This window comes from Lindgomyces ingoldianus, assembly GCF_010093535.1.
Source record: "Lindgomyces ingoldianus strain ATCC 200398 unplaced genomic scaffold BDR25scaffold_59, whole genome shotgun sequence".
Classification (NCBI taxonomy): domain Eukaryota; kingdom Fungi; phylum Ascomycota; class Dothideomycetes; order Pleosporales; family Lindgomycetaceae; genus Lindgomyces; species Lindgomyces ingoldianus.
Window position 1 is genome coordinate 276,168 of NW_022985220.1, and position 24,595 is coordinate 300,762.

At 42.8% G+C, this 24,595-nt stretch overlaps 5 protein-coding genes across 5 annotated transcripts; all 5 read right to left on the bottom strand.

Moving 5' to 3' along the window:
- Positions 1-1,865: 1,865 nt before the first annotated feature.
- Positions 1,866-3,330, bottom strand: BDR25DRAFT_108959 (alpha/beta-hydrolase). Its single transcript, XM_033683541.1, has 2 exons — positions 3,280-3,330; positions 1,866-3,217 (listed from the first exon to the last, which is right to left on the bottom strand). The coding sequence occupies exon 2, from the start codon at positions 2,990-2,992 to the stop codon at positions 2,171-2,173; it is 822 nt and encodes a 273-aa protein (XP_033540338.1). The 5' UTR covers positions 2,993-3,217; positions 3,280-3,330; the 3' UTR covers positions 1,866-2,170.
- On the bottom strand, positions 3,297-4,345 carry BDR25DRAFT_108961 (uncharacterized protein). The gene has a single exon (XM_033683542.1). The coding sequence runs from the start codon at positions 4,105-4,107 to the stop codon at positions 3,589-3,591; it is 519 nt and encodes a 172-aa protein (XP_033540339.1). The 5' UTR covers positions 4,108-4,345; the 3' UTR covers positions 3,297-3,588.
- A 2,277-nt stretch (positions 4,346-6,622) lies between these two features.
- BDR25DRAFT_108982 (UV-endonuclease UvdE) lies at positions 6,623-9,669 on the bottom strand. Its single transcript, XM_033683545.1, has 2 exons — positions 8,397-9,669; positions 6,623-8,332 (listed from the first exon to the last, which is right to left on the bottom strand). The coding sequence occupies exons 1-2, from the start codon at positions 9,267-9,269 to the stop codon at positions 6,698-6,700; spliced, it is 2,508 nt and encodes an 835-aa protein (XP_033540340.1). The 5' UTR covers positions 9,270-9,669; the 3' UTR covers positions 6,623-6,697.
- Positions 9,670-10,286: 617 nt separating this feature from the next.
- BDR25DRAFT_108980 (uncharacterized protein) lies at positions 10,287-11,007 on the bottom strand. Its single transcript, XM_033683544.1, has 2 exons — positions 10,356-11,007; positions 10,287-10,300 (listed from the first exon to the last, which is right to left on the bottom strand). Exon 1 carries the CDS (start codon positions 10,823-10,825, stop codon positions 10,376-10,378), a length of 450 nt encoding a protein of 149 aa, XP_033540341.1. The 5' UTR covers positions 10,826-11,007; the 3' UTR covers positions 10,287-10,300; positions 10,356-10,375.
- Positions 11,008-11,803: 796 nt separating this feature from the next.
- On the bottom strand, positions 11,804-14,521 carry BDR25DRAFT_108972 (uncharacterized protein). Its single transcript, XM_033683543.1, has one exon. It carries the CDS (start codon positions 14,391-14,393, stop codon positions 11,808-11,810), a length of 2,586 nt encoding a protein of 861 aa, XP_033540342.1. The 5' UTR covers positions 14,394-14,521; the 3' UTR covers positions 11,804-11,807.
- Between the last annotated feature and the right edge of the window lie 10,074 nt (positions 14,522-24,595).

The window sequence follows — 24,595 nt, forward strand, 5'->3', positions numbered from 1 at the left end:
TTGTACCGCCAGAGCCAGGCAAATCAGATCTTTTCGCAAACAGGCAGAGTGAGGTTTAAGTGACACATCCTTCCTGATATGTCCTTGTTTATTCTCTTATTTCATACGTACTAGTATTATTCCGACAAGCTTTCGCTCCAGGATCGGCATCTGAAAGTCACTCATTCGTTCAATTATATCTTTTCAACTTGCATAATTTCGCAGGCGAATCTCTTAATACCTGAGACTCTTACCTTGCGCAAGCATCACGTAGATAATTGAAGACAATCTTATTACGGACTTCCTCGTTACATTTATGGAATAGTCCGGTTATCTTTTCCGACCACTACGTTCAACTCCCTACACACGACGAGGATAAAGGGGAAGACGGAGATGAATTAACGACCAATCGTAGTCCCAAAAAAAGCCCCTCAGACTTGCCCTAGCCAGCTCACAAGAGAGAGGAATAAGAAATGGCAGCAAAGATAACAATGCCTTAATTTGTAAGCTGCAAGCTCAAATTTCCCGGAAAGTATAAATTCCTAAGATACTAGTATGAATACTGCTTTTGCAAAAGGATTTAGAAAGGATGGGGACGGAAAATTTATCTCCTCGGACTGCTCACGGCTGTTTAAAAAGTCAAGGGATTTGACTACTCACTTCAACCGGATCTACTGTGATATTTGACGGACGAAGCGAGTATGTTGTTGGTATAGGACTTTCAGTAGACTAGGATCTCAGTTTTACTGCCTAAGATAGAGGATGTCTAACAGAGGAAGATGGCAAGGGGTTTAGATAAAGGAGTATATTTTTATCTAATGAGCATTGGAAAATATTATTCTCTCACACAGCACTTCCAGCAAGGCGTAGTACTGTACGATTGGGCGATTTTGAGGCCTGTACGGGTGAGATGTTGAGTACGTTCGTACGGCAGGGAGGAAGAGAGGTAGGTGTACGTATTGTAACTGTTACAGCTTACATAATCTATACAAATAAGCTTTAGCTTTAAAAGTTTTAATTTTATTTTAGCTATCTTTAGTAATAAAATATATAAGTATATTAACTATTCTAGTTAATTATAAACTTAACTTTAGTATTTGTAAGAGGTATCGAGCAGGAAACAGAGGTCACAGAGAGGGAATGCAGGATAGAGGGGTGTAACAAGAGTAAACCTTAGGGTTAGAGGCAGAGGTACAGAGGCTGAGGAGCCTATATACCCCGTGCCAAGCCTAGGGTACTCAGGGGTTAGATAGCTGTAACATAACCGTGATAGTATTATAATTATAGTTTTTAAAAATTGCTATAATTAATCTTTAGCTACAAACAGTATACTATTTTAAAATAAAGTAAAAAATATAGTGTAAAAGGCTTTTAACTTCTACAGCCTATAAGACTATGTAAAATAAATAATAAAAGTATTTAAGTAACTAAATAAAGCCTATAAAGTAGTAAAGTTTATTAATAGATAACCTTTTAATAAAAGTAGTTAGTAATAAGCATTTTTAAAATAATAAACTATAGATAAATAGTTTAAAAACTTAAAAATTTTATTACATGTTTTTATAAACTTTTTTTAGCTAATTAAAGCTTTAAAAACTCTTTTAAAAACTCTTAAAAGCTTACTACTTACTAGAGCTCTTTTACTCTTTTAAAATTACTATATAAACTTTCTAAAAGGGTAATATAGTCTGTACTACGTACTGTACCTAGGGTATTATTAAACGTACAGTACGGCTCACGGGCTCAGTACGTTCGTACTGATCACGTGACTGTTACGGTTCACTTTGTACGGGCTGTAGTACTGCCCGTTGGAAGCCCTGCTCTCACAACCCCTTCCAGCACTTTCTTCTAATATAAGAATACGACATGTAGGAAATAATTGTAGCTAAATATCTTTGTAGCATACTTCTAGAATTGTTCTTGTCCTTCTACATAATAGCTGCCTTCCATCCTACCCTCTAAAACCCTCCACCCAACTATATCGTCTCAGCCCTCTCTACTAGCCCAGAGATCCGCTATCGCCGTAGTACCGAAGATGTTGAGGGGATAACGGGTGCTATACTGGACAAACGGGCAGGGGTAGGAATGTAGAACCCTCTGGTTTTCTCCCGAAGGCATATTCGCACACACCACACTCTCTAGACAGGATAGTCCTGGTTCGGACCCCACATTGCTGAAACCATACTAGAAACTAAAGAAAAGGACGGTATGTACTGAAAATGGAGACGCTTACATGTAGCCACAGCACCGGGCATCTAATATCCCAAAGCCTATTATGCAAGCCATCTCTATCCCTCAAATTAATCGCCGCCATTCGTGCCCTTCTCCTTCCATAGTCACCCTGGTAGTTGCCTTTGATCGTCTTTTTCCAAAGCTCCCTGACATCATTCGAACAGTTCTTTCCAAAGCCGATGTCAACCAAGAAGTTACAATACTCGTCACTTGGCTGGAAATCTGTAGTTTGGTCGTTGGTCGTCCATTCGTTGATGGTGGGCGTAAGGAGATCGGGAGCGTTCCAGCATCCCAGGGAGCGCGTGCGGTCAGATTCGAAATCGAGAGATGTGCCTAATGGGATGATGCCTAGGATCCATTTTCCATCAGTGGGAAATAACAACAAAAATTGATGCCATTGCGTTAGAAATTCTCCTACTCTCTTCGGTGCCACCAAAGCCATCCGAACTGTGATCCAACCCCCTTGACTCGTCCCTAACACAAACGCTTTCTGAATCCCTAACGCATCCATTACCTGCACATTCATAACTGCAGTGTCCCAATACGTCCAGTTCTCGTTCTCCGCGCGAGTCTGCCCGTGACCGAGGAGTTCAATGGGTATGAGATTCATTTTGGAAGTAAGATCTTCGTTGGAGTACTGGTCGCGATAGAGTTCTGATGACGTTGTGAAGGAATTAACCATGATGAGGGTGGGTTTTGATTTATCGTACGGAGCTGGCATTTGGTAAGCGGCGTCGATGCCGCCAAGGTGGGGGACCCGGACGGTTTTTGTGTTTGACATGGCAGCTGTTACTTTTCCAATTTTGATAAACTGGTGTTGATAGTTTTTTGCTAGATAAAGATTCGAAGCTGGAGAGGGATCTACGTTATATCCATGCTGATGGTATGATATCCGCGGTAAGTAGAATGTACCCCTCAATCAATTGCGGGGAGGAGGTGCTAGGCATGACATTGAGCCGGAAGAGGACCTTTGTTGTCGAGAGCCCGAAAACTACTTCCGGCTTTCCTATGGCTCAAAGCGTGAGTGATTGCTGGTCTGCCATCGGATCCGCGACCATGATTACCTACAAGTGCTTATATCCGGGGCTAATTCTACGTGCTGTACCCCGGGTTTTCTTCAAAACCTAGTTGTACTAGGGAAGGATCGTCGACTAGTCAGGAGCTTGAGTGATTGTGAAGGGCTCAAGTACAGTTTATTCAGAGCTCAGTCGGGGATGACGTATAGTCTAACCAATCAAAGAGTCGATTTTGAAATGCTTGGAAAGTGGAGAAGGAAGAAGACATGCTTTACCAAATTCGCACAACCATGCCGTATACATCGACCAGCGATTTCCAAGCTAATCGGCCTTCATCCCCACAACACTTCCGCTGCTTCTCCTACTCAAATTTCCCACCCTTAACGCCTTGTCTCCAGACAACACTTCCTAGGAACCCAGAAGCCATCCCTAGCCCCGCACCACTCAAAACTGCCTTCCCTATTCCCACCGGCATCTTCCCTCGTCTCGCAGCTAATACCCCTGTAATTACGCCTACCACAGCTCCCTCTAAAGTCCACCAATCCTGCTCAACCTGCCCTTTATTCTCAATCAACCTCCACGAACGGTCTTTCCACTCAATTTCCTCCCTCCCTCGCATTCGAGCGAACGTCGCAACAACTCCAAAGATCGACCCGATGACGAGTCCACGTGCTGAATGTGTGAGGAGTCGAGGTATTAGAGTAGAGGCATTGAACGCCGTTGCGTGTCGGTAGCGGGAGACGAGCAACGATGAAGGTGCGGTTATTAGGGGGAAAACAGAGCCCATCATGGCGCCTGCACGGATGACATGGAGGTAGAGGATTTCGTGGGAGAGTGGCTGGTCTTCTGCATAGGGGGGATGTGGGAATAGCGATGTCATTGTTGAAAGTGGAAGGACGAGGTCGCTACGTTGAAGGAGGCTAATTCCTTTCGAATGACTTGCGATGGGTCTTCTTCGCGAGGGGTAAGGGGAATTGTTCTCGCTGAGTGTTAAGTTGAAGGATTGTGAAGCAATTGTTCAGGTAGGTTTAGCGGAATAGTTTTGTTGATGAAGAAGGACAAAACATATCAAATACGATGTATGGAGCGACATGTTGGAAGAGGCCAGGCAATCTTTTCAATACCTTCTTTGACGCGAAGTGGCATGACACAAGATCGTCTGCGGACGTAACCAGCGCCATGATGTTGGCCCGTGCCCCGATTCGCCGACTTCCACCCTCCGACTTCCGAACGTGGCTTTCAATTCCAGATTCTTTGATACGCGGAGTCCACGGGCTCCGCTGAGCAAGCCTGAGATTGATGCCGCTTGGAATCCTTACCGCTGATTGTTCTGTTTTATAATAGTATTGAGCCAGACTTACAATCTACCACTTCGACTTCGGCCGTATATAATACTCTTGTCTTCATAGCATCTAGACAGGGATCAATACTAAGCCGGGGCGGGGTATCGGGACTGTGATTGCTTCCGTGCCTGTTGAAGAATTTCGATATTTTCCTACTCCGTACCAGTGCTGGAGTTCACATAACTCCTACTGCCAGAATCACTAACGTAAAGGAAACTCAATACAATTTCTGTTAGATAACCTTTCAAAATTTTAGCTTTCTTTATAATGATTCCTTCAAATTCATCCTTGAAATTGGGGAAGGCAAGTCACCGCGATGTCAATGAGGACTGAAGGTGTATCGTTTACCAAGATTTAATATATAGATGCAGGCGTGACGTCTTTGACTCCTTCGGCGCTAGGTCAACTTTCAACCCAGATTTAATTTACCCAAGGCTGATGGCATGCGAATTGACGTAGTCCGCAAAGCCATATAGTACCTCCCACCCACAAGACATCGGCATCTGACTATTCCCAGGCATCCTACCTCGTGCTCCAATTCTTTCATGCAGAAGTATACGGAGCAGGATAGACGTGAGTATCATTAATTGCATTCACTCCTTAGCTCAACGCTAGTCCATTCCATCCATCTCATGCACCTATGTCACGCACCCATCTCGCGCACCTTCAGGCTCCAGATCTGAAATCATCACCTAAGAAAACCTTTCAGTCTGTAGCATAAACTTCATCTCCGAATGCAGCGTCCGTCAAACAGAGGTTACAAGTACAAAGAGAGTTCAAAATATTCGCTATTCACAGGTTAACCACACACCAACCGCTTTCGGAAATACGTACCTCTACCCACTCCCTTAGACTTCTTACACCACAGTTCCCATTGGAAATCTTTCTCCGAGGCCCTTGACCAGACAGTTCTTGCGGAAATCGCGCTATTGGGCATCAAGCATCCAAATCTGCCTCTAGATAACACCTGCAAGTATCGTCAGTCATCATGCTCACCACTCATCTGACCAACCCTCCTCATCGCGTGCCAGCCTCGCAATATCTTCAACATCCCATAAGGCAATCAACCATTCGACACAATCCGTTGCTCACATGCCATGGTTATGGTAGAGATGGTTACCCGTGTCTACCCGCCAAATTCCGCTCCCTTCGCACCTTCCGTCTCTGTCCGATATCCCACGCATGCCCTTCGCCTCGCGTGCAACCAGCACCAGCACCTGCACACCACACATGCACAAAGAACTTAAGCTTCAGTAACGCAACCATGGAACGCAAATCCAGACACATGTCCAGCACGCGCGTGTGCGTGCGTCTCACTAGCATCAACTTAATATATATGCTTGATCAACAGCCCTGAATCCACGACTGCTGTGAAAGTGTGCTTTCCAGCGGTTCGTGCGTGCTGAACTACAAAATACTGCTGTCTGCCGAGCAACTTCAAGCGAGTCTGCATGCAGGCAGATGCAAGCGCAGGTGAACAAGATAAGAAGTGTGGCGTAGATATCCGACGGATACCGCGCTAGCGCAAAGAAGAAATATTGGTATGTTCAAAGAAGCCGGCGCGGAATCTTCGATAGCTTCGATGCGTGCCACACACACACACACATACCAGGTTAAGCCAGACCTATTCGAGGGTTCCCCCGCACATTAGCTACCAATGATATGTGAGAAGCTGAAGGTTGAGACAGATGCACCGACAACGATAGAGCGGGAAGACGGATGTGATCCGATTGCAAACAAGGCGGTGAGTGTGGGGACGAACGGGATGGAAACTCTTGGACAGGGGAAGACGAAGTATTCTGGAGAACAGGAAGGCGGGTTGTAGCAAGGTGGAGGTTAGGATCGACGGTTGGCACAAGGACGGACACACGTATGAATTGGGTGTGTGTTCCGACGACGTCTCGACGGTATACTTTCGATATGCTTTGGCTAGGGTAGGCGATATTTGAGGGGAATGGAATGAGCGGGTATTTGAGATGTTGGGAAAAGGGAGATGGATTCAAGGGGAACGATAGGGTTGGAGTGTAGTTGTAAGGGAGAAGGGAGTGAAAATGCAATGGTTATGATACAATAGCATTGCTGAAGTCAGTTTGGTGTTTTGGGTACCACAATTCAGACAAGCCAAGTCTACATGTTCACTTCATCTGCATCTTCCTCCTTGTAAGTCACTCCACTCGCACCTCTGCCACATCTCCTTCTCGATAATGCTGGAGGAGCGGTGCGATTCTTTGAAAGCGGCACATCCCTCTTCTCATCACCAAGGTCGCTTGGCGGCGAGCTACCATTCTCTTCATCCGTGGGGGAAGGGGTAGGCACTGACTTTGGGGTCTTCTTCTTCGCCGAGGTGCCCCCCTTCTCAGATGCAGCCTTCTTTGAAGGGGTCTTGACTTCCCCGACCCCACTGACATCCCCATTTACTCTTGTTTCCTTTATTGCTACAGTTTTCCTCTTCTTCTTTGCTTGTGTTGCGGCACCTTCTTCTTTCTTCTTGATAACCCTCTTCCGGGGCCGAAGCCAGTCCTCCATACCCGGAGGCCAATACACTCTCCGCTCTGGTCCGCCCATGGCGATTTCTTCCTCGGGTATAAGGACTTCGCCTTTATTTTCTTCCTCCACGTCCGTAAGCCTTTCGTCTAAAGCCTCTAGCTCATAGTCATACTTCTTCTTCCTTTTACCACGCTTCATAGCAGTCCCCATCAGTTTCGCTTGGACAGGCTTGTTCTCGTCTTGCCTGACGTGAGGAATTATATCATTGAAAAGATCGAAGCCTGGAAGCTTGAACGTTCGCATGAGTTCAAAGACAGCTTGCTCCTTGTCCTTTGCTTCGATCATCAAGTCCATAGTGTCCGGACATGGCGGCAAGGTCATGACTCTTGGGGAATGCTTCCTCCTGGACCGGCTAGCGGTAGCTTCCGGACATGGTTCTGAATAGTGCATCTTTGGTGTGATACCTTTTCTCGTCCAAGTCTCAACGATGACAGGAATGAGTTCTTTAATGTCTTTTGTCCCTTCGCGGATCTTCTCAGCGTTGAACACGATGTTGTGATGATGAAAGTCGAGTACGAAGGGAATATTCAATTCCTGGCATAGAGGTAGCAGGTCATGAACAGACCAAACCACATCGTCATTTTCAAGTACAAGACGGTTCTTGACAGACTGCGGAAGCTTCGCGTAATTCTCTCGGAATCGATCAAGGGTGGCAGGCTTATCACCGAACGCACCTCCTAGATGAAGGATCATGACAGCGTCACGGTCTTGTTGAGGTGGAAGCTTGAGAAGCGAAAGCATCTCATCATGATAGTCGAGATCCCGGATGGAAGCATCAATGACTTGCTTACGAGGGGAACCGAGCTGGGTGAATTGCCCAGGATGCGTGGTCACTCTGTGACCTAACTCGGCGATTACTCTACCTACCTCTGCGAGAGAGTTTGCTGCAAAGGGTGCGAGCTTGTACCCGTAGTCGCCATGGCTAGCGAAAGGGAATATTTCACTGCTTAAGCGCATGAACCTGATGCCATACTTGTCATTCCAATGCATCATCTTGATAATATCCCGAGCGTTTGCGAGACCCAATTCCTCAACGTACTTCTGCCCTCTCGCCACATCAGCAGGCTTGTTCTTGTCTGGCCTGTTCTTTATGGGATGTTCTGGCCGAGAGGGGTCTTTAAGTGGATGTCGGTGCTCAAGGATTGATGCGATGCGACATGTACGGGAACTGAAGATGGGGGGATTCGCGTTGCGAAGGTAGGTGTTTAGACATGCCTAGACATCAGACATCGCCGATTAGCCCCAACTCAACAAAGGATGGATGTTACTGATGACCTACAAATCCTAACCGCCCTTTCCAAGGGAGGGGAAGATAGTCGGAATTGACAGGCGGCGGCCTCGACAGCACTTCCTTGATTTCTTCCCCATCCGCGTTCTGATTTGGTTGCCCCTCCTCGGCTTCAGGATCAACCATCACCCCCACGTCCTCCTTCACAGCATTCTCAGTGGCCGTAGTGGTGTCATTAACGACGGTGCTATTGCTTTCCGCATTGTCCACCTTCACATGCTTCGAGGGGCCCTTTTGTCTCTTATTCCTGCCAGGCTGGCGCCCAGGTAGATCAACCGGCGTGGTCTCAGATTCCGGATGAACCGCATCCTTCGCGTTCGGACGATTTCCAGCACTGCCACCAACAGCTGTCCCTGGTGCTTGCCTGTCAGGGCCGTGCTCTGGGTGACCTGCAGCAGGTGCTGCAATATCCTCCGTGGTTGCATTTGCATCTGGATGGGTTGATGTGGGAGCAACAGCACCTGCATCCAAATTGGGTCCCGTACTGCTAACATTGCCCACACGGGGTTTCATGGCAGGGAGGGGAACGCCTCCGCCACTGTCAGGCGAAACCTGCAATGCAGACATACCGTCCAAGAATTCAGGGTTGGCATTGGTGTTGATACGGGTGGGATTGGCCCCGCGAGTGCGCTGGGATGGCTGACGCCTCAGTGGCTTGGGCCGCTGCATTGCGACATTTCCTGGCAGAGGAACTTCGCTGTGGCGGGCTGGCGGGATGTCAGGGACTGAAGATGCTGCGGCTGTCGTTGACCGTTTGCGCTTGGCCATCCGGACGGATAGGGGTAGGGTTTGTACACACAGGAACGCCGATGAGGCTCGTTGTGTGGCCCGGGATTGTCCAAGGGAGTGAACGCAGCGTCGCATTAATGTCCGAAGACTCAGGTTCCGTCTCCGCTCTTCATCTGGAGGAGAGAAGAAGACAGGAGATAGACGAAGAGTGCGTGTTGTTGTGACCGCATCATGATGACTAACGCGACAAGCCTCAATTCACGACCAAAGTTCGATGATCGAGCTTGATTTTTGGTGGAGTTGTGACGGATGGTGTCGAGCGTGCCGTCGATCGACGCTTGGTGCGATCGTGTTAGCGCGCGCCTTGGCCTGAGAAGACTCCAGAGATCGCGCCAAATCGCCGCCCACGTCAAAGGGAGGCAGTTTGCGCCTGAATTTACAGGCTGCCAACGCACTCAGCCCCCTTACCCGTATTGGTATCCGTACCCGGCGCCATCACGACGCCGCTGAAGCAAGACCCGCCTTTGACATGCAGCTAACACGCCACACATCGGAGATGAAAACTTATGCTTCACCAAACGGCCTTACAAGCCACTAGCTGGGCGCCTTCGTCCTTCTGCCTCACGTCCTTTGCACCGAAACCTTCCGCCATGCTCTTTTACGTACGAACAACTACCCCAGATAATCACATGAGAATGGACAGATGATGTCTCTTTCGTCACCATCACCTACTACCCTTCTGGGCAATACAGCCGCTAGCTCTTTTCTAGGAATCGCATCCTGCAAGGTCTAGCCTAAAGGCTGAATGTACCTCTGGCCAAGAAACTTCACATGTAGGTACGGACACCGTTCCTACATGTGCGGTCTGCAGCCTCGGGGACAAAGCAGACCAGACAGCCTCCTCCACATCTGGTGCTAGGCTGGGCCTTCATCCAATGGGATATTCATATGAATTGCTCTTCTTGCTCCGCGATTGGCGTTGGATTGAAATGATGTTCCTCGGATATGATTGGTTCCATCCAACTGGTACCCCGAATAAACCCACCCCCAAATCTTCTTGCATTCGGACCAGGTTCTGGAGATCCAAGCTAAGAAATGGCCTGAAGGCAAACAACTAGAGTATGTTAGCGAAAATCCAAGGAACTTGGTTTCTTCAGCAGTGTGACCTGAGTAGAGGTCACTAAGATGACCAATGCGGGGCATGGGTAAAGGATCACTCACTATCTCTTCTATCCCCCACCTCACCCAAAACCCGCCGACAGTGTGCAGCGGAGCGCGAAGGAGCGCGAAGAACGCCTTACCCGCCCGTACCAGGCCTTGATGCACTTTGCTGCACACTTCCAAGTGACATGCGATCGTGAGAGAGTGGGCAGACTGCGCACGAACAGAATGTCACTGCAGCACCATGAAGCTCGGAGGCTGCAGGATAGACCTGGGAGTCGATCAGAGAACATCAACGCTGATCCCTCCCTCTTCCCGTTATCAATAGTTGTCTCGTCTGGTGGATCCAGGATCCGGTCGACCGCGCTTGAGGATTGAAACACGGAGAGAAGTGGAAAGTGCAATCTATGCTTTTGCAAAACCTTGTTAAGTCTGAATTCCTCTACACCGTACCCGCTAGAGAACAAGGGCCTGTATATCGAACTACAACCTCCGTCCTCCGACACCCCGATACGAGCCTCAATGCTCATCCGCCGGCGTCCCCGAACAGCCAAAAACCCCGCGCGAGAACTCTAATTCCATCACCGGCGCAGTGCCCGGAAGTTTCAGCCAACCACAAGCCACAGAAAAACCAGACCGAAAGTAGTGAAACCACGACTTTTAAAGCTGGTTCCTTGAACACCAGACCTGGTCCTGGCTCTTGTTGGAGGGGTCAGCAAAGCTGCGCGCTGGTGTCAGCGGCGTTGGAGGAGTGTGTACCGTTGGCGGCGCGTGAGATTGCCTCCACAGTGGTAGGACAGAATGATAAATGAAAGGGGGTTGACGATGAGGCGGCATTGGTAGAGAAAGTTCGAAAGCTCTCATGTGAACGTGGTCATTCTTTCCTTCCAGCGAACTACTGTAGGTATTTACGGATTCGGATATTGCGATAGAGATCCAAGTGTCCAGATGCGCGACGCCGGAGACCGGTCAAACTATTGTTGAAGAAATGATGCTCTTGTGTATCCACACGATAGGGCTCGTGGCCGTGCGTGAGAAAATCCGCCCTATCACTCAACAATGCCTATTTGCTGATCGTATTCACATGACAGGAATAAGACTGATAGTGTGGTTTAAAAAAAAAATCAGCATCCGAAATCCCAAGGCACGGCAGTTCTTGTAGATAAGATTTAGGATTTCGGGAAAGCTTGGATGAGATCCCTCTATTCATGCATTGCATTCATTTCGTGAAAGTGACTCTACAGAGAGAGATACATATATCCTGGTACACAGAGGCCAGGTACCAATGCTCCTATCCCAACGAAATATTCAAACATGCAAGATATTCAAAAGCTTCTGTTCCCACCCAGGCTTTTTCGTGATCCATGTTCCGATTTCCAAAGTTTCCAACCGTGAAGAGGCTCACATATCCGTAAAGCCTGTAGTCCTTTTCCCGACCAATCCCAACCCATATAATCTTGATTCTTGCCAAATACCCTGCACTATGGTGAAGATCCTATTGTGAGTGACCGATTAGATGACAATATACTCCCCATCCACACGATCCATAGCTTTTCTCCACCTAAACGCCTGTTGCTGTCCACCGAACGAGTCCAGTCCATTATACTCTGCTTCCCAACCCCTCTCTCCCCTCTCGTCGTCTTCCTGCCAGACCTTTTCCAAGACTTCTAGTCCGCTGAGGTTGTTGAAGAACCCACTTTCTCGTTGGATCTCGACGCATCTCTGTCGCACAATGGCGCGATGTTCGGCATCCACACATTCGGTTCCTATGATGAATAGAGGCCAAAGGAGGAACTTGTTGACACAGCTCGTGACTCCGATCTGAGATATGTGATATAGACCTTGCGTGACCAAGTTCTGAAGATTGAGCGCACTAGAGGGAGGTGTTGGACAGGCAAGTCGCTCGGTGTATAAGAGCGCAGCATACCGAAAGCTCTCACTAATGTGAAGAAGTGCCGCTTGCGCTGGAGATAAGGTAAGTGAAGCTGAAACTGCACCACATGAGTTGGCATGCACGCCACGACGCAGGTCTATTTCCCACTCTCGTAATCGGGTTCGAATGTCGGTCCACTCCGCCCAGAATAGGGAACGAGCGTCATCCGCAGTCGGAGTAATCGGACTCGTAGGCTCATGCACTGGCGTTCCCCATCCATTACCGTCGATGTTATCGAAATTAAACGAGTAGAATTCCCTTTTCCGTTTTGGCTGTGGCGTGGCGCGAGGTGTGGTATTGCTTTCCCGAACTGGACGGTTTTGGCTTAGCAGGTTCAATCTGCCGAGTCTGGCAATGAGCTTGAATAAACGACCCTCACACCCCGCTAGATGCTCCAGGGCCCCCAAATTTGCTGTAAGATTTGTCATATCCAGTGAATCCCCTTGGACTTCTGTTTCGCGATCGTTGACTGTGCTGGTCATTACATCGAACCAGGTGAAAAAGAGCTCGATCCATCCGACGAAATTGGACTGCACGCTTCTGTCGCGCATACTAAGCAGTTTCTGCACTCCCGCAAGCTGAGTCTTAAATTTTGTGAAGCCAGAATCGCATACGTGAAAGAGACAGAGAATAAGAAGCGTGGCGAGGACGGCATCATCCTTAGTGCCATTCGGATCCACAAGCTGCCGATTCAGTAGGGCTATTGAATTTGCCTTGTAGCGCTTCTCTTCGTGGGACGGCCGACCGTGCATTTCCCGCAATTCTTGCGCTGTCATCTGGGAAAAGGCATGATCGGGCAAGAGTCGGAAATCTTGTGCGCCACTGAGTCGGCGGCCTTCGATCCCACCACGCATGCGTATATTATTCGTCGCTAGGGCTGCAATAGCGTTCTGTAAACCCTCACTTCTCATCGCTAGATGCATCACGTGCATCCGATACGGATTCGTCGGGGAGTCAAAAGCTACCAGTACCGGGCATATAAATTTGTCGTAGTAGTCCAGCAGGTATAGCGTCCGCGGGGAAAGGTGCGAAGCGGGAAAGAGACTCTGAGGAATGGAAGCAGTGAGCGTGGATTCGTTTGAAGATAGGGCACCAGAACCAATGGAAGACATACCCTCCGAGGGTAAATAGGCGTAGCCTGGCTGAGGCAACCCATTAACATTTGCATTCATCTCCCCCTCCATAAACACATCAGAAAAAGTCGAGGACCGCATGCCATGCTGCCCTGAATTGACTTCAGCATAATCTTGTATGCTCTGATCAGAGCTGATACTCGAGCTAACGTCATCTGCGATTGGGAACGAGCGTGGGGCCTCTTGGTAATGCAGATTCTCGGTCGAACTCATAGGCGTATGATCGTGAAAGATAAGGGAATGATAAGGAGGAAGAGAGGACTCCGCGAAAGGAAAATCATCAGGAGTATGCGGGTATTCGCTAGGAGAAGGGAAGTCGCTGTCGCTATAGGTGCTAAGAGAGCCAGCAGATGCCGATAAACCCGTCTCATCATAAGGGACTGCTAGAGCAGTATGCAGTCTTTGTAGTGGACCCCTGTGAAGGTGAGGCCGCCTCAATTTGGATGAATGCGGGTGATATGCCTCCACGTGCTCCCCGTAACCGGGGATTGGAAAACCCATTGGTGTGGTGGGAGAAGGAATTGGTATTGGACTGGTTGGACCAAGATGGAGGTATTCTTGTGGGGCAGAGTACATGTTGGGGCTCGTGGGGCTCGTTGGTGAGTGAACGCCAAAATCAATACTGCCTCGAGTTTCAAGTTTGGCAGCGCCAGGCTGCGTCGAGCTGGTCGTAGTGGAGACTGAAGCTGTTGAAGTCTGTGTCTTGGAGTTTTGGGCGCTGGTGTTGTTTTGCGTAGGTGACTTGGCTATCGGAAGTGACAATCCTCGAAGCTTTCCACGGCTCGCAACTCCCACTCCCCAGGTCAAGGTAGTTCGATATCCAGAGCAGTCTTTTCCCATCTCAATACATTGTCCACAGTACGGCCGACGACGGTCACATTTTACCTGACGCTTCCTGCATGCAAAGCAATCTTCGCTCGCGCCCGTAGCCGGTGCTCTCCTTCTCCGTTTCTTTGGGGCTGCAGAAACGTTGTTGGTGGCCTCAGGCTTCTGGGCCTCAGCAGGCTGGGTGGCAGATGACGACATGGCCATGGCAGGCGATATATTGTGATGGAAAGTTATTGCAGGAGTAAAGAAAATAGCATCTGCAGATGGTTGGACGAAAGTATAGTATGCGTAAAAAGAATATACAAAGGGACGAGGGGCAAATCTCAATGGAGAATGGAAAAGTGCGTCAAGGTGGGTATTATTTAGCTGTAAGAGAGCTTGGCCCCAGTTGAGATAAGATCAGGGCTGGGAACAAGGGCTCTGATGTGCCAAGGGGTTGCATCCAAAATACCGCGGCAGGATGCACGCTAGGATATTAAAAGCGCGAGTCTGGCATCGTGAGATGCTGGGAGGGAGCAGTGGTTGCTGGCAGGCTGGCAGCAGGCCAGTGCCCGCATGTTCAGCGCTCCCTGCAGGTGTGAAGCTTCGGTCTGTGGCGAGCAAAGGCCTTGGGGACCAGGCGCAGAGACCTAGCGCACCCCACACGCTGCGGCGAATTGGCAGGCCGAGGACCAGCAAAAGGGCCTGAGGGTTACATCGCCTTCGCTTCTTGCACCCTGGAGGTGTTGGATGGTGGATGCACGCAAGACGGAGCGTGATGGGCGATGCGAGGGTGCGGAGGGTGCAGAGAGGCCAGGGCCGAGTGCTGCACGCCACTGACGAGCCGGCGAATCAAGGCGCGAGGGCGTGATGATCCACTGCCGTCCAGCAGCGGCCGCTACCTCGGAGCTCACAACGGCCTCAGCCATACAGCGGGCGAGCTGTCGAGTCCGCTGCCGCGCAAGGTCATGGCCGCTAATGTGGTTGCTCGGCCTGCGAGCCTCTGCGAAGCCACTGCTGCCACCTCCCGAAAGCCTCTCACGCCCACCCCCCTTCAGGACTAGGCGGCCTAGAATCTGCGAATCGCAGCGTGTAGAGTGCGAGCGGAGCCGACCGACGAGATCGAGTGTGGATTTCGTCGCGACGGGCGCCTGCAAACGAAGGCTTTAGGGGCTGCACCGAACGCTGTATGGAAACAGCAAAACTTCTAGCTTCCTTCGCTCGTCCTTCGGTGAGGCCAGCGGCACGCGCTCATCTGTCACTGTACGTAAGGAACAGCCGCTCAACTCCCAACACCCCCGCAAGCCAACATCGTCGCGCCCAGCGAGCGATCGGCGGCGTCTAGGGGAAGAGTCCTCCTGAACAGACCTAGGCGTCCAATGAACTTGCTCTCCGCGGAACGCCTGCTGGCGAGGAGCGTAGGCGTGCGAACACCTGCTCGGCCTTGATTGTGATGGAAGGGCAAAAGATGACGCTCGCTCTGGGCGATGGAGGCTTCGGGAGATGAACGTCCCGTCCTCCCCTCACCACTGCCAGGTCGCCCGTTGCAATCGTACATGGCTTGGATGCACCCTCATCCGGTATTGTTCCTGCTCGTCCTTCTGCTCCGCAGAAATGTCTTGGCGATCCGCTCCGCTGGGTCTCTCTTCGTGATAACGCCAGAACAGGCCCTGATGAAAACATGATATGACCATCGTCATCCTCCATAGCAATCACACCCCCACGGCCCTGAGACCAGCCGTTGTTCGTCGAAGTTCTGCCGGCGCGATATCGCTATTGAGAGCAAACTCATCGGCACCGCGCTACCTCCTTAAATTCAGGCCCTATCCTGATTCTATCTTCTGTCTGCACGCCGTGTGCCGAATGATGATCGTTGATCACGCAGCCAATGCGCGACCAGCCTTTGCATCATGGCCCTCACCAGTCGTCGCGTCAACTTTCTTCTTCTACGCCCAGGTGATTTCATGTGTCGCTGGCGTGCGTCCCGTCGCCATTGGCATCGACTTTCTGTCTGTTGCAACAGCCACATTGTGCGCCGCGCACGATTTGCTTTTCTGCCGCTTGTTCTCCAATCGTGCCTCCGCCTTCCACCGAGGAACCTTTCGTTTGGGACGTGCACGTGAGACCGCAGGTGAGACCGCATCGGGGACAAGGACAAACTCGGGCACACCTACAGTGGGGGACTGCAGGCGAAAGCGCTGGGACAAATCAGCTGTTTGTTCTTACTTAACAGTGCCCATCAGCAGATGATTACCTCTGGTGCAAGGACAGGCCTCCCCTATCCTCGAATGCTGTTAACCGTCTGTACCTGAAGCGGCGCGATTCCAAATGATCTGGCACCTCTGCCGCTATTCAAGCCTGCGGGGTAAGTGGTTGCCAGGGTTCGATCCTCGCCCTCGGTCTTCTGTCATTGTGATATTCCGGTGTAGATTTCCGAGGACTGCTCCACTAGATCCTCTGGAGAGAATGGAGTGGAGTTCAGCTTCTGAAGAAATATACCATTTTACCCGACAGCAGTAAAGCGAATGCGAATCCTCCTAAGCCCTGGTCAACGCAGCCTTTCCCCAAGGTTTAGCTCGCTATCATAGAGCCGCATGGAGGGATCGGGCCAGTCTTGCATTCCGGCAACGACGGCAACCAAATCGCTAGTGCTGCTGAGCTTCTGTGGTTAGGCGATGCTTGCCTATTCGAAGCAAGATAGCCCTTGTTTGACTTTTTGCTTTTATATTAACCCCTGTTTAACAATAGCCAAAGATGCAATGACCCTAGGAGGATCAAATAATGCAGACTGTCGACTTGGAGTGCTCGTAGCACTCCATCCTGGAGTACATTCAGCCCAATTTTGTGTTTTATAGTTCCTCCGTAGACTCAATCATGAACGACCACTCAGCAACCTAGGCGGCATTAAGGTCGCCCTACGCTATAAACCTAGTCTAAATTTTCCGGCGATGTCCTTGTTGCAAGGCATCGCTTCAAGATATCGATAACGTCGCTTCGAATGGTCGTGATAAATCTAATTAGATTGGTGCTAGCGAATCTTGATCTTCAGAGATCTTGAGGTGACCTTAGATACGGTCGTCGTCATAAATATCCAAAGCCAGAAGCCGTCTAGAGAACCATCACCTTCCGGGAATTCGGTGCGAAGTTGCAGCCTGTGGATAAATCAGCAACGTTCCTAGAGTTCTTAACAATTAAACCTCTAGCTTGCTTAGCTAACTTAGCTTAGATAAATATTATCTAACTTTATATATTATATCTTCTTTAATGTACACTATAGGCGAGTTGCTTACACACCTAAGTTGCTTACTTTTACTAAGACTACACTAAACTACTCTTTTTACACTAATGCATTCCTAATAATACTACTTAGATGTGTTAAAAAAATGCTAAATGTAGCTTACACTTTAGGCATTTAAATAAAATGTAATACTTTTTACGTAATGTACTATAGCTATGTATAAAGTTTTTTAAAAAATAATAAATAACTAATCACGTATACTACAGGCAAGTTGCTTACACACCTAAGTTGCTTACTTTTACTAAAACTACACTACACTACTTTTTCTACACTAATATATTTCTAATAACACTACTTAAACATATTAAAAGAATATTAAATATAGCTTATGCTTTAAACTTTTAAATAAAACATAACACTTTCTAAGTTATATTTTATAGCTATCTATAAAGTCTTTTAAAAGATAATAAGTAACTAACACACTAGATAACTTTTTTAAGCTAATGTCGCGTACACTAAGAGCCTTGGCTAGGGCTTAGAGCCTAGGGCGCAGCTTAGAGCCTAGGGCGCAGCTTAGGATCTAGAGATATTATTGTAACAGCACAGGCAAGACAATAGGTCTAAATGCGGTGGGAATCCACTTAGAGGCATATAGGAGTGCGTGGGGACTTAGAACCTAGGAATGCTATTAACACCTATAGGCCTTGTACAAAAGAATATTAGAAAACTACTAAGCTAGCTAAGAGAAAAGGTGCAACTAAATACATAAGAGAATAAAGGTAACTACAGAGGACAGAGTTAAGTTATAGTTAGAGCTAATATAAAAACCCTTTAGATAAGATCTAAGTAACCTAAGATAAAATAATTTATAAGAATTATTACACTACTCTCTCTTTTATAAGCTAATAGTCTTTATTTATAGTATATAAAAAATATTTAAAACTAATTTAAAACTAATTTAAATAAAATATAATAAAGTATAACTTTTTAATAAAAAAAGTTATTACTAAAAAAAACTAGACTAAAAACTTAATATAAATATAATGCCTTTATTATAATGTTTTTATTTAGTAGTAATTAGTAGTATAGTTATTATTAATATAGTAAATTTATTATTTATAGTAATAAGTGTTTACTTACTTTACTTATATAGTTTAGTTAATGTAGTTTATTTTCTTTTTAGCTATTATTTAAATCTCTACTATATAAGTATTATTATGCACCTAACATTCTATAGCTTAGTCTACTAACTAATTATAGCATTAAGAAAATTACTATGCTGCTTTACCTCTCTTCTAGAGCTTTTTTAAAGGTGTTTTAAGTTATCTACTTTTAAGCTGCCTACACTTTTACTTATAGCCTTTAAGTTAAGTTTTTTTTATTAGTTTTTTAAATTAAAAAAATATAAATATTACACTTTATATAATAAAAAATATAACTTTATATAAATATAGTTTAATACTACTAAGGTATAGTTTACTAACATATGTATAAGTTTTTTTATATTATAAATTTTTTTTTTGTCTTTTAAAGCTATTTTAAGCTATAGGCAGCAGCCTAAAACATAAAAAGTAAAAAAAATAAAAAAAAAAGCTTTTAAAGCTATTTTAAAGTTTACTTAAAACCTAGTATAAGTAGTGTAGGTTATAAAAAGTTAGAAAGCTAGTCTTTTTATAGCTAGTGTTTAAGTAGCTTTATTCTACTAAAATACTAAGCTACTTTATTAAGTTTTAGCTTTAAAAGCTTTAGTGTTTAACTTTTAAGTAAATATTATAGCGCTTTTAGGCAGCTAAAGATAAAGTAAAGAGAGTTTAAAAAAAGTCTAAAAGAAAAAAAAAAAGTAAAATTTCTTTTTTTAAAAGTATTTAATAGCTTACTATTAGACTTTTCTAGCACTATATCTATAAAGTTATAACACTATTATGTATAACTATAAATTAACTTTTTATTTATATAACTTTATTATTTACTAAGTAATCTATACTTTTTACACTAGCTTTAAAAGCCTTAATCTACTTATATAAAGCTTTTAAAAGTTTTAGCTAATTTAAATGCTTATTATAAAAAGCTTTTAGTTTATAAAAAGAACTTATAAAATTTAAAGCTTTATACTAAACTAAATTAAAGTTATGTTTTACTTATTTTACTTTATACTTAAGTATTTTTTAGTAAAGCTTACTAGTAAGTATTTTTTTTACTTTTTACTTCTCTACTTTATTAATAGTAATTTTAGAGAGTTTTAAAAGTTCTTATTTTAAAAGTTAATTTTAAAGGTCTTTATCAAGTATATTTAGTGTAAAGATGTTATATATCTTTAACTTTAAAAGTAGCGTTAAGTAGTATAAGTTTCTAACTTATTTAAGTACTTTAAAAAAGCCTTTTTATTACTTAAATAGTTTTTAGCTAGGTTTTTAAATAGCTAAGTTCTTAATATTTAAGTAGACTATATTACTAACCTTTTAGTTAACTAGCTAGTAGTAGTAGTTAACTATAGTTTACATCTAATTTTAGGCCTTTTTAATATAGGTCTTAGCTAACTTCTAAGCTGTATGTATGTAGGTTACTAATGCTATAGCATTTTTATAATTTTACTTATCTATAGCTATAATAAATTTTATAAAATGTTTTTAGTTCTAGCTTTAACATAGTTTAAAGCTATATAAAACTTAATATAAAAATATTTTAATAGTTACATAAAGCAAAGTTATCTAAGCCTAATTAATTAAAAGTAGTAAGAAACTCTAGTTATTTTAGTAAAAAAATATAAAAAGCCTTAGTTTTTAATTTATATACTTATTTATAATTTTAGTTTAGCTATTTATTTTTTTATAATAAGTAGTAAAAAGTTTAACTTTTACACTTAAAATTTAATAAAATTTAGACTAAAAACTAGATATAAACTAAAGTTTTTAGTTAAAGATAATAGTCTTAAGTGTGTAGCTAAAATAGTATACTTATTAAATAAATAAAGTAGCTATTTCTTAGGCATTAATTATTTTATAACGTACTTTACAGGCAAGTTGCTTACACACCTAAGTTACTTACTTTTACTAAAACTCTACTAAACTACTTTTTCTACACTAATGCATTTCTAATAACACTACTTAGATGTGCTAAAAAAAATGTTAGATATAGCTTATACTTTAAGCTTTTAAATAAGATATAAAGCTTTTAAAGAAACATACTATAGCTATATATAAAGTCTTTTAAAAAATAATAAATAACTATAGCACTAGATAACTTGTATAAGCTAATTTTATAGCTAACTTATAAAGGCTAGGTAATAAGAAGAAGTAGGTAATTATTAAAACTATACTTAAGCTATATGCGTAAGAATTTTCCCCTTAAATAGTATTTATAGCTAATATAGCTAATTCTTTACACACTAAGCATAATCTAGGCTATATTAGCATAAACTAGCCTAGTATGTTTATAAAGTGTTATTTAAAGCTTAAAGTAAAGTTTTAAGTGTAAGTATAGTTAATAAATATTTAGCTTATAATAAAGCCTATTTTACTAAAGTTGTACATTGTAAGGCCGGGATAGCGCTTACGTGTAAGGCCGAGATGGTGCTTACGTGCGACAGGTATATATACTATTCTGTACGCAATAATTAACTGTTAGTTAATTATTTACACCTTTTTAGTTGTATTAGCGTAGTAGTACAGAGCTCTGTCTTTACATAATAATTAACTAATAATAAGGACAGTTGCGCGTTTAACCTACACTTTAGTCAGCTTTAAGCTAGTTTTTAGACTAAAACATAAGGCAGCCTCTTCTAGCGCCACATTGTTGCTGCTAGAAGGTCTAGTGTATATAGCTTAGCTAGCGTGGGCTACTAAGCGTTGTTATTTATCCCGCGCCTCTAGGCCGCAGGTGGTCAGCCTCTGGCCGGTAACCGAGACATGCGCATAGGCGCCTCTAAGCTGCGGGTAGGTCATGTGACGCCTGGGACATGCGTCTGCTAAGAAGGGGGATAATGTAAGGCTAGGATAGCGCTTACGTGTAAGGCCAAGATGGTGCTTACGTGCGACAGGTATATATACTATTCTGTACGCAATAATTAACTGTTAGTTAATTATTCGCACCTCTTTAGTTGTATTAGCGTAGTGGTACAGAGCTCTGTCCTTACATACATGTTATTATTTTAAATGCTATACTTAGCTCTAATATTCTTTATAAGGCTAAGCCTACTTTAAATTACTTTAAGACTTTTATAAAAAGCTTTTTTTATAGTTATACTATACATAAATGTTACTTTAAGGTTTAAATAACACTTTCTAAACATACTAGGCTAGTTTATGCTAACATAGCCTAGATTATGCTTAGCGCGTAAAGAATTAGCTATATTAGCTATAAATGCTATTTAAGAGGAAAATCTTTATGTATATAGTATAAGTATAGTTTTAATAATTACCTACTTTTTTTTATTACTTAGCCTTTGTAAGTTAGCTATGGAATTAGCTTATAAAAGTTATCTAGTACTTGTAACAGCGCAGGCAAGACAATGGGTCCGAATGCGGTGGGAATCCACTCAGAGGCATATAGGAGTGCGTGGGGACTCTAAACCTGGGAATGCTATTAACATCTATAGGCCTTATACAAAAGAATATTAGAAAACTACTAAGCTAGCTATAAAGTAAGGTGCAACTAAATACATAAGAGAATAGAAGTAACTGCAGAGGACTAGGTTAAGTTATAGTTAGGGCTAATACAGAGACCCTTTAGATAGGATCTAAGCAACCTAAGATAGAATAATTTATAGAATTATTACACTACTCCCCTCTTTATAAGCTAATAGTCTTTATTTATAGTATTTAAAAAGTATTTAAAACTACTTTAAAACTAATTTAAATAAGATATAATAACGTACTTCATAGGCGAGTCGCTCACACACCCGAGTTGCTTACTTTTGCCAAGACCCTACCCCAACAAACTCTATTATAGCCCATAACAACCCGCTCTAGCACTATATAGTATAGTACAGCCTAGAATATTATTTAGATACTACTTCTACTTCTTACTTACACATTTGCGTGTTATGCCTAGTCTAATTGCACTGTCTGCAGCGCCTTTAGAATAGCTTACTTACTTTAGCTTACACCTGCTTCTTTACCTTCTTTTTATTACTGCGCGCCTTAAACTTCTTTAGAGCTATTAAGTGTAGGCTTTTTTAAATTATTAAAGTTTTTTCTGCTTTAATCTACTTTCTTTTATATAATTTATGTTATGTAGTAGCTTTATTAGCTGCTTAAAGCTTAGTAATTTCTTATTACACTAACACTAGCTTATATGTAATTATTGCTGCCCTTTTTAAGACTTTTTTAAACACTTTAACTATAAAAGTTAGTAAACTATTTATATACTTTTAAATTCTTATTTTTATAAGCATTAATTATAACTTAAGTTCTAAAGTATTACTTAGGGTTTACAACTACTAGGGCTTATTATATACAGGTAGTAGTAGTAATAGAGTATGCAACTTTACATTAAGGCCTATTATAACTTATTATAAGTTAAAAGAAACTAATTTAGCGCCTTAAAACTCTTTTTAGATATTACTAAAAGTAATTATAGCATTATAAGCTACTTTAAAGCATAGTAGAAACTTTATTTTTATAATATAAGTAATCTAGTTACGCATAAAGTTTTTAGCTTAGCGCTTATACACTTTCTTTAAAAAAGTAAAACAACCCACATTAAGTAGCTATAAAAGGTGTAATAAGTAAAAAGGCATATAAATAGTAATAATCTTATTATCTTTATAGTATTACTAGAAATAAAGTAAGTTATAGCTTTTATAGCTATTAATAACTAGTAGATAGTAGCTACTAACAGTACACTTTTTTATATGCATGTTAAAGTGCTTTAACTAGTCTAGACTAAGCTAATTAGTAGTCTAGCTATGCTTAAAGATTATAATAACTTAATTTTAAAGTAGATTTTCCTTTTTATACTAGTTTAAAAAGTAGTTACCACCCTAAAAGATAATAAAAAGCAGAATAGCCTACTTTTTAGCATTAATGCCCTAGATAGCTGTTGTTTACTTCTAGTTACCTAGCTAAACTGCTTTTAGCTATCTTTATCTCTCTAAACTTATAATAACTGCTTTAGTAGATATTTAGCCTATTATAAACTTTATTTTATTAAAGTTGTACATGTTATTATTCTAGATACTATACTTAGCTTTAATATTCTTTATAAGGTTAAACTAGCTTTAAATTACTACAGAATTTTTATAAAAAGCTTTTTTATAGTTATACTTACACTTAAACTTTACTTTAAGCTTTAAGTAACACTTAATAAATATATTAAGCTAGTTTATGCTAATATAGCCTATATTACACTTAGTGTGTAAAGAATTAGCTATATTAGCTACAGCTACTAGCTAAAGGGGAAATCCTTACGCATCTAGCTTAAGTATGTGCTAAATAATTACCTACTTTTTATTATTATCTAGCTTTTATAAGTTAGCTGTATAATTAGCTTAGAAAAGTTGTTTAGTGTGTTAGTTACTTATTATCTTTTAAAAGACTCTATAGATAGCTATAGCATGTTAGTTAAAAAGTGTTACATTTTATTTAAAAGCCTAGAGTGTAAGCTACATCTAACATTCTTTTAACACATTTAATTAGTGTTGTTAAGAATGCATTAGTGTAGAAAAAGTAGTGTAGTAGAGTCTTAGCAAAAGTAAGCAACTTAGGTGTGTAAGCAACTTGCCTATAAAGTACATTAAGTATAACTATCTTAACTAAAAAATTTTGTTACTAAGAATTAAACTAAAAACCTAATACTAATATAATGCCTTTATTATAATATTTTTATTTAGTAGTAACTAGTAGTGTAGTTATTATTAATATAGCAAATTTATTATTTATAGTAATAAGTATTTACTTGTCTTACTTACATAGTCTAGTTAATGTTATTAGTTTTTTTTTTTAGCTATTATTTAAATCTTTACTTTATAAGTATTATTATACACTTAACATTTTATAGCTTAGTCTACTAACTAATTATAGTATTAAAAAAATTACTATGCTGCTCTACCTCTCTTCTAAAGCCTTTTTAGAGGTGTTTTAAGTTATTTACTTTTAAGCTACCTACACCTTTACTTATAGCCTTTAAGTTAAGTTCTTTTATTAGTCCTTTAAATTAAAGAAATATAAATATTATACTTTACATAATAAAA